Raw genomic sequence first — 15,374 nt, forward strand, 5'->3', positions numbered from 1 at the left:
ACAATGGAAGATCTGATGTTCACACCGATCTCCTTACAGGGACCCCCAAGGAGCAAGAGCACCTGTAGCTGTGAGCTATGAGGGCCTAGACACAGAGATACCCCAGCAGCAGGACCACACCAGTGCCCAGACCAGGGTTTCCCCAGACACCTTCTCCATTACAAGGAACCGGGGCTTCTCTTTAAAGACAGCTGACACTGGAGAAGGAAAACACAAGGTGCAACTAAAGCATCTCGTAGGTCCAGAAAGCAAGGAAGCACTCCCAAAACAAAAGGATGGCATGTGTCACATGGGCCAACCCCAGGCAGCTCCCAAAGCCAGAGCCAGGACAATGTGAGCAAGGATAAGGCGGACCTGGATATAACCCCAAGTGAAATGAGTATGACCCTATAAAAAGAACACGGGAGCCCATAATGACAAATAGATGATTAAATAAATGAAGGCGGAAGAGACATATTTTCCCTACAGAAGAAATCGAATAATACCATACAATTTTCCCCTCAACAGGTAGAGTTTAACCTCTTCCCCTTGAATATGAGCTGGACTCAATTACTACTTCCAAAGGATGAGTATGTTACAAATAAGCAAAACTGGTCACTGCAGAGCAAACACCCGCAGACAGCTCCTTACCCGCGTCATCTGGTGCTAAGCCGAGTCAACGCCATGTGCCATGTGGGGTGCTGAGACACACCCTGCATCTTCGGGCTATTCTTCTCCCAAACACACAGCCATAATTTAATACAGAGAAAGCATCAGGCAAACCCAAATTGGGGACATTCTATAAAACACCTGATTAGTACTCAGAAGTGTCAAGATCACCAAAGACAAAGAAGTTGTCCCAGAAGACAGAGGATGGAGGCCACTAGAGGTCCTGACCAGGGTCCCCAAACAGAAAAGGACACTGGTGGGAAACAGATGAAATCCAAATGAAGACCATCATGTGTCTACAGCAGTCTACCAAGGCTAGTTTCTTGATTTAGATCACTGTACCAGCTAGCAGGAAGTGAACATTCCCTGGAAGTTGCGTAAACGATATTTGGGAAGTCAGTACTATCTCTGCAAACTTTCTACAAAATTATTCCAAGTAAGTTTATTTTTCTAAAAAAAGAGTCAATATTCTAGAAGACAAGACATCAGCTGAAGGACTATTTCAAACCACTTTATTAGATGAACAAAATGTAACAGGCACGTGAAAAATAAACCCTGGCTTAAATGCAAGTTTCAAAAAGCCTATTACATAAAAACAGAAATCTTCCCACAGATAGTCCAGTTCAAAGAAACAGGAAAACCTACAAAGTATGGAATTTGATTACCTATAAATTTATGAGTGAATAAATGTAGTCAAACTAAGAATTTTCATAAGAGGCCCAAGAAACAATTCCTTAAGATTTAAGTCAAGGAGAGCCTAGGTAAAAAATCTCATCAAGGATACAAGCAAGGGTGAAAAGATGATACAATGCAACGTTTGGGTGGGAATGAAAAAAAGATTCTGGGTTGCACCAAAATAACTTAAAAGGCAGTTACTTAATTAAGAATAAATATTAAGTACTGGGCTGAAGCTTTGGGGATACAGGGTCTCACACACTTGAGCTCCCCTGCTTTTCATCTGGTCTTCTGAAGCTCTGTTCTGTTTTCCCTTCTTCAGTACTAAGCCACTCTCTCACTCTTATTTATCTGTTTCTTCTCTTCCCTTGCCTTCCAACACCTGGCTTGGACTAGGCATAAAACAAGAAAATGTGTACTTCTGGTACTTAATGTTAATTTCAGAAGTGAGTTAAAACTATTAAGCACAATGTTGAGATGATTTCATTTTTAACTCCCTCAAAGAACAAAACGACATAAAAAATTAAACCCTGAAAATATGTACTTACAGGTAGCCCTTGAAAGGGGGTAAAGTCACCCACAAGAGGTAAACCAGACTTTGAACTATGAGCTGCCTCCTTCCTGAAAGTCCCAGGCTAGTAGCCACTTCAAGTATCTGTCATTTTAAAAGCACCAGGCTTTTAAATTAATTTAAATTAAATTAATTTTTGTGTTTCTACTTCATCAAAATGCAAGCTTTAAAATCAAGGAAGTGAAACTCTAAAACTCCTTCTGTACACAACCCCAAGGAGCATTCTACTTCAGCTCTTGTCAAGTAATGAGGGAGCTAGTGTCCAATACAACACCCTAACCTGGGACAGCCAGCATGGGAATCACAACACTTCTCAGCCTCTTTCTCCCTGTCTACCCCCTCCCCAAGAAATACGCTAGGTGTCATTAGGTTGAGAAGTTTAAGAAGTAGCAAAAGGGCCCGTTTCTGGTCTCAAGAAAGTACTTTGTACTTCATGTAAGATGATAATTTTATGCTACCATGAATTTACTAAATATCACTAGACAAACCTTTTTATCTCTGTGAGTTTTATATTTCATCACTAAAAAGGCAGATATATTAAAACTCAGGATTTTTATATAGAATAATGACTAAAAAAACTCCCAAGCTTATTTGGCAAGTATAATTGTTTATTAATTCTGAAACACAGCTACGGGGACAACCCCAGAAGAAGGAAAACTTAACACTGTTACTTACTCCTAGTCTCCAGTGAAGAAACACTTCTATAATGAGGTTTGTGTCTCTGGCACCAGGTGGGTGAACTCCACTGCCTACTTTAATACTTTCTGTACTTCCATTTCTTCATCTGTAAAAATAATAGTATTCCTCTATCTCATAGGGTAGCTGTGATGATTAAACACACTACATGTAAACAGCTCAGAAGCATTCACAAATAATAAGCATTTGACAAATGTCAGTTACTATGTACTGTTAAATAAGGTACGTAAAAAGGTTTCTTTATACTTTTCACACAGGACCTCAAACACTATGGGTTCTCATAAATAAATTTTCTGACACTAGGAAAACATACCGTTAACGTGGTTTTTCTTCAAAATTTTTTTACACAAGGGAACAATGTGACACATCCTCTAGACAGCTATCCGATTTAGAAGATATAAGACAACCTGATCATAAGAGTATATAGGTCCACCTAAATTATTTTGTTTCAAAAAGCAACAAAAAGTCTTTGGCCTCTTCCCAATGGGCAGTCAATAGCTATGAGGTGGGTAAAACTAACTCTGAAGCTTCTATTCCCTATTCTAGTCCAACTGAACAATGTGAACATTAAAAAAAGTCAACTCCAATTTACTGGCAGATTTCTTTTTCCTGTTTAAAGGGCAACTTAAACATTATGACACATAGCAACAATGTCTCTAAAAAGAAATTTCTCTCCTCAGGTAAGCTAAAATTATAGCTGAATAAACCTATCTTACATATCTCATTTAGAATGAATGAGAATTGGGCACAGTGATCTTTAAAAATAGGAAAAAAAAGCATTTCTTTTAAAATAAGGGAGTGGATGAAACATGAAAAGATGCTCAACTTCACTCATTATTAAAGAAATATAAATCAAAACCACAATGAGACACTATACTTCACATCCATTAGGATGGCTACTATTTAAAAAAAAAAAAAAAGAAAAGAAAAGAACAAATGTCAACAAGAATATGTGGAGAAAAATCCCTTGTGCATTGCTCATGGGAATGCAAAATGGTACGGCTTCTTGGAAAATAGTATAGTGATTCCTCAAAAAACAGAACACAGAACTACCCTATGATACAGCAATTACACTTCTAGGTTGAAAGAATGGGTGTGAAGAGATGTTGGTACACTCATGCTCATAGCAGCATCATTCACAATGGCAAACAGGATGTAACCCAAGTGTCCATCCACTGATGAATGGATAAACAAAATATGGTCTATCCAATACAACAGAATGTGACTGAGCCTTAATGAGGAAATTCTGAATGCACGTTATAACACATATGAAACTTGAAGACACTGTGTTAAGTGCAATAAGCCGGACACAAAATTACAAATACTGTATGATCTCATTATATGAGGTGCCTAGAGTAGATAACTTCAGAGACAGAGAGTAGAATGGTGGTTACCAGGAGCTGGGGGATGGAAGGAATGGGGAGTTATAGTTTAGTGGGTACATAGTTTCAGTTTGAAATGAAGAAAAAGTTCTGGGGATGGATGGTGGTGGTGGCTATCCAACAATGTGAATTACTTAATGCCACTGGGGCCAGGCATGGTGCCTCACACCTATAATCTCAGTATTTTGGGAAGCTGACGGTGGTGGGTCACTTGAGGTCAGCAGTTCGAGACCAGCCTAGTCAACATAGTAAAACTGTCTCTACTAAAAATATAGAAGTTAGCCAGGTGTGGTGGCAGGAGCACATCTGTAATCCCAGCTACTTGGGAGGCTAAGGCAGGAGAATCACTTGCACCCGGGAGGCAGAGGTTGGAACAGGCTAAGATCGCAACACCACACTCCAGCCTTGGTGACAGAGCGAGACTCCATCTAAAAAAAAAAAAAAAAAAACACACACACACACACACACACACACACACACACTGAACTGTACATTTAAAAATGGTTAGGTTGGTAAATTTTATGTTATACATATTTCGCCACAATTTTAAGAAACAATGATAATAAAAAGAATGGTATCTCCCTGTCTTCTCAAAAGGCCTAGGTGCTTGGCTCCAAAATTAACTTCCTACTTGTAAAAATGTAGAGTACTCCTTTTCCTTTGTCTAACGAAATTAGCACGTATGTAATAGATTGTATCTGCCAGGCTGTATCAAAGGGTGACACTTCTTTTTTGCTTTTACAATCTCTTTAGTACACACTGCTTGTGATGTGATCACAGTCTGGTTCAATGCTTACTCAAGTGTCCTTTATCTGAAATACTTATGACCAGAAGTGATTTGAATTTCAGACTTTCTCAGGTTTTGGTACATTTGTTATTATACTTACCAGCCAGACATTCTAAATTCAAAAATCAAAAATCAAAAATGCTCCAATGAGCATTTCCTTTGAGTGTCATGCTGGTGCTCAAAAAGTTTTGGATTTTGGAGCATTTCAGATTTGGGATGCTCGAATTGTGAAACTGTTTGATTTTTTCCCTCTAAAAATATTAATAATAACAATAAAAGAGTGGATGTCATAAAAGAAATGCAAACTAAACTTTACAAACTTTAAAAAAATTTTTTTAAATGATAAAAGGAGGAAATATCCACATTATTTGTATTCAGAATCTATTTAGCCTATTCTAGTAATCTAATGACTCAACTAAATCCAAATCCTAGTAATATCATTCTCATCAAAATCATTCCAAAATATAAAACATCAAATTTTAATTTTCATAATTTAGAAAAAAGAACCTCAGGTTGATACCGTTTATTTCAAGATAGTAACACTTGCAAACTCTTCATAGGTCCAGGAAATTAAAACACCTCATCCATGGAGTCTAATGACCCCCTCCAACAGTCTGGCCTGGCTTGTTATTACTGTTCATGAATGTGTTCTAGCTCAGAGGATGAACGATGCACTTCAGACCTGTGAAGTCAACCCTCCGGCAATAAACCTTTTAATATTCTTCCCTGAACTAACCAGTAAAACACCAATAAGGTAAATTCAGCCTTCAAGAAAGTTAATTGACTCCTAAGACAACTGAGAAATGCCAAATGACTAGGCCACAAAAGTATCATTTCTAAATCACAGATCCTAAACTCCATAATGCAGACTGACCACCACCTCTGCAAATATTGCTGTGGGTCAAGTTCAACTCTACACTGTCTCCTAAGATGCCTAGAAACAATGTATGATAAAGCCAGGTGTAACAAGAGGAAAGGTGGCTAAATGCAGCCCATTTCCCTAAGCAGTCACCCTTTTTATGCCCTCAACACATCTCCTAAGAAGCATAAAAGGCTTATTCAAAGATAAAAACTCTGCACCAGGTGGCTAAGCTGACACCAGTGATTTTGGAATTAACTCTATGGGGACTTTAAAACTGCTTCCTACCATCGTTCTGCCATCACACTTCCTTGCCTGAGTAAAGTAACTGGTGATTCACATCAATTTATCAAATACTTTCTGAGCATGTACTACACACCACCAGATATTGTTCTAAGAGTTGGATAACAAGCAAGGTCTTCATCAGATTTACTTCTAGAGAAAACGTAAAAATAAGCAAAAATGAAATAAATGATTAACTATATGGAGACATTCAGAGAATTTAAAAATATTTTTATCTGAACTGATTTGTTTGAATGCCTGTTTTATTTAGAAAATTGTGCCTATAAATCTACTAGAAAGTAGTCTAATTTTTCAAATCCTAAAATCTCTCTTCTTCATATTACATGATATTTGACATTTATTCCTACAGTATAGTGCTTATTAAGGTAGGAACGTGTAATATGTGTTAATTCGTTTCTTCCCATTCGTATAAATTTCAGAAAACGAAAATGAAGAGCAATGTCAACCTAAACATGTTAAACATAGGAAGTACACCTGTGTGTATTTTGAGTCAGAAAATTAAGTTGTAGTTTTGAGTACTTCTCTTCCTGGTATAGTTGGACATCTCTATTTCAAACATTTATATGACTTCACAAAGGCATAAAGCTTAGAATTCTTTGATTTGTTCATACCAAGATTTCCTTACCTTGGCACTACTGATATTTTGGGCCAGATTATTCTTTGCTGTGGGGGCTGTTCTGTGCACTACAGAATGTGGCAGCATCCTTGGCCTCCACCCAATAGATGCCTTCAGTTAACATCCTCCCCCAGCTGTGACAACCAAAAATGCCTTCAGGCACTGCCAAATGTCCCCTGCCAAATGTCTCAACTGTCAACCCTCTTTGAGAATCACTCACAGGTCTTCACTGAGTAAACATGTTGTTCTACAGTATTAAAGAAAGTTCCAAACAAGAAAAAAAAAAAGGATTTAAATGAACCTTCACAACCCAGAGGCTGTAAGTTCCCTGAAGGTTTCCTTCCTTTCTTGTTCTGTTCACTCCTCCAGGTCTGGGCATTAAGAGACACCCAAACATTTGCTCAAAGGAGAATTAATCACCATTGGGAACCAGTCAGAAAAGAGAGTATGAGAAATTTAAGGTTAAGAAAAACAAATCTTAATTGATCCAGATTTTGAAATAATTTCATTTGCCTGGCTATATAATAGAACCCAGCAAATATTCTTATTAGAGTTGAGTGCCTATGGCTAAGCATAATGGGGTATAAGAGGAGTAAAACACATTTCCCTGGCCTCAAGGAGCCTACGGGCGGTGGGGGAGGAAAATATACAGTTATGCAGGTAGGTGCAATACAAACATGCACAGTGCGCTACAAACATGCACAGTGCTGTGTGTGTATTCTTGGTCCACTTTTTCAAATATCAAGAGAGTCCATGAAGAAAGCTGGCATTTGATATGGGCTTTCAGGTATAAGTACAATTTTGACTACCAAAAGTAGGACACAGCACAGTAAACAAGAAGGAATGACATAAGCAGAAGCTGGATATTTCTTGGGGAAATAGTGAACAGTTGGGTTGGGAACATTTAAAAAGTACAGTAGAGAAATTGTGAAACATGAAGTAAGGTCAAATGAGTTCAGGTCACTGAAAGGTCTGCAAGTCTGGAGGAATTTGGACTTTTTGTTCAAGACTAAACAGGAGAGTGACCTCCCTGAAGATGTGGCCAATCTATCCCGTCAAAGCTGTGCAAGATGAGTTCCACCGGGGACCGGGAGTAGGTACAGAGGCCATTCTGACTGCTACCCACAGTAATACAAAAGTGTAATGATATGGAATTTACCTATAGTATATGCCTTGCATTCTATTTTTTGTTCTGTTTTAATCTGTCTTTTTTTTAAATAAAATAATGGCAAACATCCAAAAATTTGGTTTCACAACCCATCGAAGGGTTTGAAAAGCATTTCTTAGACCTTCTGGGTAAATATGATGAATTCAATTGTTGAGGGTACTGGAAAAAAGTAGGAGTATAACAGTTAAGTGGGACACTGTTGAGCCAGAATTGGCCTGGTGTGTCATTATGCTAAGGACTGGGAGAGTGGGATGCTGGAATGGCAAGCACGACTCTAGGGTGGTAGAGAGTGTAACTCTGAAGTGAGTGATCATGAAGTTCAAGCTAGGTACAGCTAAAAAGGAAACCAGAACAGAATGGAAAAAGAGAAATGGTGGAAGGCAAGCAGGGGTCAGATGGTGGGAACAGCAAGGGGCGAGAGAGAAACAGTGTTCAAAAGCGTTACAGGTAGGGTCACTTTTTTCACTAATTATACAGTCCAAGCTCTGGAGTATTTAAAGTATTAGAAATTCACTCCAGTTGTACAATCAGGACGCCAGATTAGAGATGTGAATAGTGTCTGTGTTGATGGGATATAGTATGAACAATATCTAAGTATGTAAAACCAGGTGCTGAAGTCTCTGAGGACAGTGAGGCTGTGCCTTGGAAATGGTGAGATGTTGAATAAACGTGGTTAGCACTCACCTCAAAAGATATAATATTGAGAAATATGTAATGAAGAATATATATATTATGGCAGTGGCCAAGAGGATTGTAGCATTTAAGGAAACATAATATTGCAGTAACCCCAGGAAATGGAAGCATACTGATCATTAAAAAAAGGTTCAAGGAGGCAGACAGGAAGAGACAGGGTGATTTTTGATAGGTTTAATTTTAAAGTTAAAAAAAAAGGGAAGAGATTTAGATGACAATGATAATTGTTGATAAAGATCAGTGCTCAAATCACAAATTGGTGGCACAAGAGCTGAAGCTAACTTAGAACCAAGTTTTGCTTCGCTTGGCATTTTTAAAAAGGAATAATTTCAAATATAATCTGGGTTTCTGGCTTTCTTGCAAAGGCTGAAGGTCTGACAATGTTGACTCTATGGTCCTACAGGCTTTTAAAATGTGCACACCTTTGGATCTACTGTGTGTGTACACCATGTGTATACCATCTGTTGGGGTTGGCTAAATTATGGAACACTATTTAGGGACTAAAAAGAATTAGAGCTCTAAGTATAGACATGGAAAGATTTCTTACAAATATAAAAACAAACTGCTGAATAACATATAATGTTGACCACATTAATGTGAAAAAAATAGAACTATATTATAATAATATATATTATGTAACTTATGACATAAAGTATATGGCCTACACAGCCACTGTGGAAAATGGTATAGCAATTCCTTAAAAAGTAAAACAGAGAACCCAGCATGATCTGCACATGTACCCCAGAACCTAAAGTAAAATTTAAAAAAAGAAAAACACAGACTTACCATATGACCCAGCAGTTCTACTTCTGAGTATATACCCAAAAGAATTGAAAGCAGGAACCCAAACAGCTCTTTGTATACCGTGCTCATAGGAGTATTACTCATTATTTGCAATAGTCAAAAAGTGGAAGCAACCCAAGTACCCACAATGGATGAATGGATAAAAAAATGTGGTACATATACACAGTGGAGTATTATTTAGCCTTAAAAGTTAAGGAAATTCTGACACAATCTACAACATGGATAAACCCTGAAGACGTTATGCTATGTGAATTAAACTAGTAACAAAAGTGGTACAACAGAGACATATATACAATGACTAGTTTGAGGTATAATATGGCCAATTTTGAACCTTAAAAATCTTCTAGTCAATTAAAGGTCCTTAAATATAAGATATACTGTCAGTGTTCATGGTCTATTGACGGACATTTTTCTTCTGCATAGAAACTTAGCTCTTCATATTCTAACTAGAAAAAAAAATTAAGAAAACATAGTAGAAGCAGTTAGCTATCATAATTGGCCTCGTGTTAAGTTGTAGGTAGGCACACCCACAAAGTACAAAGAAGCTGAACTTTGACTTTAGCACTCCACTTCGTCGTCTTGCCGTTACTAAAGACTTGTCCTCAGATGTCACTTAATCAATAGATCCTGTTTTTTCACATGTAAAATGGAGTAACAAAGCACTCTGAGGATTAAATGACATGGTATATGTGAGAAAGAACCTAGCAAGGACCTGGTCTGATACCAGTTTGTTCTCTCCCCCAACAATTATACATAAAGAGAGATCATCATCTCTAAATACCAACATGTAATTATGCTAACCATGAAAATTCTAAGCCATAGTCTAACCTCACATTCTTCCACTGACTTAAAGCACGAATGCCATTTTATGTAAGAACACTATTTAACAAAATTCCGATGGAAGCAAATTCAAAAGATCTGGAGAACTTCATTATAAACCCTTACACTGACACTAGTCAAATAACAAAAACATTTATGAAAGCTCCAGTGACTTCACGTCACTAAGATTTTAAAATAAACAGGAGTCACTCACTTAAGTTTCAAAGGTTATAATGACCCAAAGCACACAAGAGGAAACTGTCCGAGTAACTAGCTAAAGTCAAGTTCAAATTAGGCTATTTCAGGACCTACACAAAACTAGTCAATACATAGGCCAGTGTATTATTATTATTTTGATTGTTCTGACTTTCTTACTGTGTAGACCGACTTCTAATGCTTAAAGAAATACAATTACTACTACTAAACAAAAAATGAAATTATTACTCTGTAAAAGAAATATTCTCTAAATGAAAAAAGATTTCTCCTGGCCAGGCACAGTGGCTCACACCTGTAATCCCAGCACTTTGGGAAGCCGAGGCAGGTGGATCACGAGGTCAGGAGTTCAAGGCCAGCCTGGCCAATGTGGTGAAATCCTGTCTCTACTAAAAATACCAAAATTAGCCAGGCATGGTGGCAGGCACCTGTAATCTCAATGGGAGGCTGAGGCAGGAGAATTGCTTGAACCAGGGAGGTGGAGGTTGCAGTGAGCCAAGGTTGTGCCACTGCACTCCAGCCTGGTGACAGCAAGACTCCATATCAAAAAAAAAGATTTTTCTAGGAAAGGATAACAGGAAATTATGCCTTTCTGCCAATTTACAAAACACTAGAAAGCATCAATAAGATCATTAGGTTTTTATAAATGTCTCATTTACCCAATGTTACATATACTGAAGTGTTCATGTCAATTCCTTTGCCAGTGATTTTTACTTAATTCTAAAAAAAGTAAAAAAAATAAAAATAAAAAAATGTTATCATATGACAAAATTAACGTGTTTCTATGAATAGTTCTGATTTTAATGTATGGTAGCATGACCACCATCAGAATACAGAACAGTTCTATCACTCCAAAAAACTCTCTCCTGCTGTTCCTTTATGCATATATACTTCCCCTCCTCTACTCTCACCACCACTGAATTGGTCCCCATCCTATAGTTTTATACCTTTTGAACCTGGTTTCTTTCACTCAGCATAAAACCTTAATTAAAGATTGATGCAAGTAGTTACCTACACCAGCAGTTCCTTCCTTATTATTGCTAAGTAGTATTCCATAGTATGGCTATACCGTAGTTTAACCATTCACTTATTAAAGAATACTTTGATTGTTTCCAGGTTTTGGCTATTATGAATTAAGTTGCTAGGGACATTTGAGTCCCAATTTTTGCATGAACAAAAGTCTTCAAAATACCCAGAAGTAGAATTGCTGGATCGTATGATAAATGTATGTTTAACTTAACTGACAGTTTTCCAGAGTGGCAATGCCATTTTGCATTCCCACAAGCAATGTGTAAGGATCCAGTTGCTCAGCATTCTTGCTAGCACTTGGTATTGCTTTTTTTTTCTTCTTTTAGCCATTCTAATAGGCTGCATATTTTTTTCTCTTTTAGCCATTCTAATAGGCCCATAGTGATACCTCATCATGGTTTTAAATGTTTTAACCATTTCATGGGCATCTTTTATTAAATAGTACAGTTTCAAGCCCTTAAACAGAGAATGCTGAATATAAATTTTTCTGACTCAAAATCGTCCTTATAGAACAAACACTGTACTACCCTCAGGGACTACTGAAGTACATAGGGTTGTGTTCCTTTTCCTAAAACAGCCCCAGAATTATCTCTGCTTTTTACAGCTTGTTAAATCTTCTCTCTTGTCACTTCTTGCTATTAATGGTGCTCCTGCCTCTGGAAGACTCTCCTCTTCACTCTCTTCTCAAAGTTGAGTTTAGAAAATAGATAACTAAGCCTGTTAGAATTACATCTAAAAAGAGGACAGCCTGTGAGTGAGAGAGCATAAAGGATTCTTCAGTGGGGAAAGCAAAGGCCCCCAAACCCCCCACCCCCGCCAACCTCCACATCATTGTACCCAAACTTCCTGACATCTTGTTTGGTTACTGAGAAATTTCTAGTAGCTAAATCTCTTAGGCACTTTTCAAAAAGGTAAGGTGACCAGCTAAGAGACCACCAGGTCATTGAGTCATTACAATAGTCATTTTGTGCAATTCACATTATAACATGATCTTAGATCAATAAATAAAAGCTTAGCAAAAGCAACATATAGACAAAGTTATCCAGTGTCCAGAAACGTAAGTGGAAAAGAGGATCTTAAATGTAGCTTAAATCTAGTTTCCAAACAGTTACACATTGGTCAGAATTCTGAGCACCTACTAAGTGTGTGTGGCATTCAAAGGGGTGCAGAGATAAAGAAATTGTAGAATTAAAACAGTTCTTACAAGATACAGTGACCATATGCATACATACTGATTCTAATCCTAAGTAATTGTCAACAGTGTTCCTTTGAAAGTCACTTGACTAGTTAAGTAGATAGATGTGCGGTTATCAAAGGCAAGTAAGTACAGCTCATCCTGTCTTGTAAGTAGTCTTTTCCATTTCTGAACAAGACTAAACTATGAACACTTTTACGCTCTATTAGGGAGGTGGATCACTTCAGACAAATGGCAGCACCTTACTTCCCTGAGCGCCCCAGGCTCGGATTTAGAAATTAAGAGGCAGGCACTTCCTCTCACCCGAACTTCCCTGAGGAATGGCAGCTGTGTGTCTGCCAGGCGCGGGGGCCAATCGGGACTCTGCCGGCCGCCTCCACCCACGACTTAAACACCATCTCACCAATTGCAACCGGATCTTGGGTGGGACTTCCGCTATCATTTTCGGCTTAACTACCACCATCTCGTCGCGGGGCAGTGGGGGCAACCGCGAAAACAGAATTTCACAAACTTTCAGCTCCAGCAGTTTCAAGGAAATGTCAAAGAACAACAAGATGGAAGATAGGCTGGCAAGAGCTAAGACACCAAAAAGGCTCCCCAAACTTTCTTTTCAAGAAAATCAATGAAAAAAGCAAGCAATCACAACGTGAAGTCCAGGATCATGTATGTGCTTATCTTCACAGTCACTGCTGGGTCCTGAAGTTCTCCTCTGGCCCAGTGCCAGCTGCGGAGCCCTCTGGCCAAAGGGCCAGAGGAGGCCGGTGATGTAGAGCTCTGATCACCCACCCGTCAGGGCGCCGCTGAAGGTCACTGAATACTTACTGTGTACCCGAAAAATAAATCCTGCGAGTTCACGCCCGCGTGGCTCGGCCCCTGACTTTGAGTGACTCCTTTCGCATGGGACCTACAAAACCGAACTGCCTTAAAGACCTCTTTCACACGGACTTGAAGTCACAGAACTGACAAAATCCCATCCTGTCAAAGTGCCCGGTTCTTTGAAATCTAACACAAAAAGCCATAGAAAGATTCTCTAAACACCTCGTTCTAAAAGGAACACGGACAGGGCACTGGCCGTTAGACAAGTCTCGCTGTCACCGGGCTAACAACATTGGCAAGGGCGGCGGCGGCAGCACTGAGACTTGCAGCCCCCAAGGGCCCTGGCGAAACCCCCTCTATTACTCTGTATCCTGCTTGCTTCCAAGATGAACCTGTTGCTGGGAAAGAACAGGCTAAATTAGAAAAAGGAGTATTTTGTCAAAGTTAAAGGTGAGTGATAGCCTGCCCGCCTCAAAAAGGACGGGAAAAACTAAGGATATTGGGGAAGATGACACCGCTGCCTCCGCATTCTGGTCCGGGGAGGCTCTCTTCCAGCCCTCAGGTGTCCCCACGCGGCCGTGGACCCCGAACAGGGACAGCTGGAGGCGGGCTCGGGCAGCGCGCGGCCTGCACCCGCGGCCATCCATCTTGCGGCGCGGCCCGGCCCGGCCCGGCTATCCCGAGCCAGGGCTGGGGGAGCTCGCCGCCCCCCGCGCCGCCACGGCCAGGCGACATTCTGCGCCCTGGGAAAGGGGATAAGGGTGCGGCGCGGCCCCCGGTCCCGGGCCCGCCCGGATCCCCGGCCTCACCTTGACGTGGAAGCGGATGAGCGCCAGGCGGATGCAGTGGGCCATGCAGACGGGCGGCAGGAACCAGACCTTGGGCGGCGGGGTGCCCTTGTTCTGGACATGGCTGACGATCTGCTGCGCCGTCTGGCGCTCGTTGCCCTGCCGCTTGACCCACTCGTGCAGCCGGGCCTTCTCGAGCGCGCCGTTGAAGAAGACGAAGAGCTCGATGTTGCCGCCGAAGCAGGCCTTGGCCAGCGCCGCCAGGTAGCCGAGCATGTGGTTCCACTGGCCGCCGCTGACCCAGTCGGTGTAGAAGCCGCCGTAGAGGCGGTGCAGGCAGTTGTCGGCGTCCACCAGCAGGCGCAGCGGGGTCTGCGGGGGCCGCTGCCGCCCGCCGCCCACCAGGCTGCCCCGGGCCAGCTTCTGCAGCTCCACCGGCACCACGGCGCTCGGGCAGTGCTTCTCGATGTAGTCCTGGAAGCCCTGCACGCCCATGGCGGCGGCGGGGGCGCGGGCGCGGGTGCGGGCGGGGGGCGGCGGGGCCGGGGGCGGCGGGGCCGTGGCGCGCGGGCGGGCGGGTGGGCGGGGGCGGCGGCCTCTAGGGGGGACTGGGGCGGGTCGGGGGCGCGCTCATGGCCGCCGCGGCCGCCATGTGCTGCCGCCTCCCAGGGCCATGTCTGGGGAGGGATCTGCCGCCGCCGCCGCTGCCGCCGCTGCGAGGCCGAGGCCGAGGCCGAGGCTGAGGGCCGGGGCGGGGCGGGAGGGCGGCGCTGACGTAGCGGACCCGCCCGGCGCGGACGCCGCCCAGGCCCGCGCAGGCCCGCCGGCAAGCAGGCGGAAGAGGCGGCGCCGGCGGGACGCGGCTCCGGGCTCCCGGAGGAGGCGGCGGCGGCGGCGGCAGAGGCGGAGGCCGGGAGCCGGGCCGCGGCGGGATGGAGATCGAGGAGGCGCCTGGGCCGGAGCAGGCCGCGCCTGGAGGCTCCAGGCCGCCCGCCCGCCCGCCCGCCTCAGGCCCGTCGGCCGCCGCTCCCCTCCCTGCGCCCTGTCACCTGCAGGGCCGGAGAGGCCGCCGCCTCCGCCCGGGGTTACTCGTGAGAAGGGAAGCCGCGAAGCAGGTCCCAGGGAAGAGCTCGTCTTCTCTTGTTGAGGGAAGCGGCGACAAGATGGCGCTTTGAGGGGGAGCCGGAGGCCGAGGCAGTCTGCTGGTCGGGACGCCGCCTTTCTAACGCCACCGAAGGCTCGCACCACTCTGGGCCTCCTGCCCACAAGGACTGCGGGGTCCGGGGGAGCGGGATGCTGGACGGCCGCGCCT

The 15,374-nt window shown here is 42.6% G+C and overlaps 1 protein-coding gene across 5 annotated transcripts in view; it reads right to left on the reverse strand.

Annotated features, from left to right (window-relative positions):
* Nucleotides 1-14,788, reverse strand: part of FAM120A (family with sequence similarity 120A) — a 120,235-nt gene extending 105,447 nt beyond the window's left edge. For 4 of the 5 annotated variants that reach the window (XM_037745139.1, XM_017546888.2, XM_017546886.2 and 1 more), the window contains exon 1: nucleotides 14,084-14,788. In XM_037745139.1, the coding sequence (XP_037601067.1) occupies nucleotides 14,084-14,557 (474 nt within the window). In that variant the 5' untranslated portion in view covers nucleotides 14,558-14,788. Of the gene's footprint in view, nucleotides 1-2,569; nucleotides 3,187-14,083 lie in introns of those variants that run through there. The other variant, XM_017546889.2, reaches the window with a different exon arrangement.
* Between the last annotated feature and the right edge of the window lie 586 nt (nucleotides 14,789-15,374).

This window comes from Cebus imitator, unplaced genomic scaffold (assembly GCF_001604975.1).
Source record: "Cebus imitator isolate Cc_AM_T3 unplaced genomic scaffold, Cebus_imitator-1.0 Scaffold192, whole genome shotgun sequence".
Lineage (NCBI taxonomy): Eukaryota > Metazoa > Chordata > Mammalia > Primates > Cebidae > Cebus > Cebus imitator.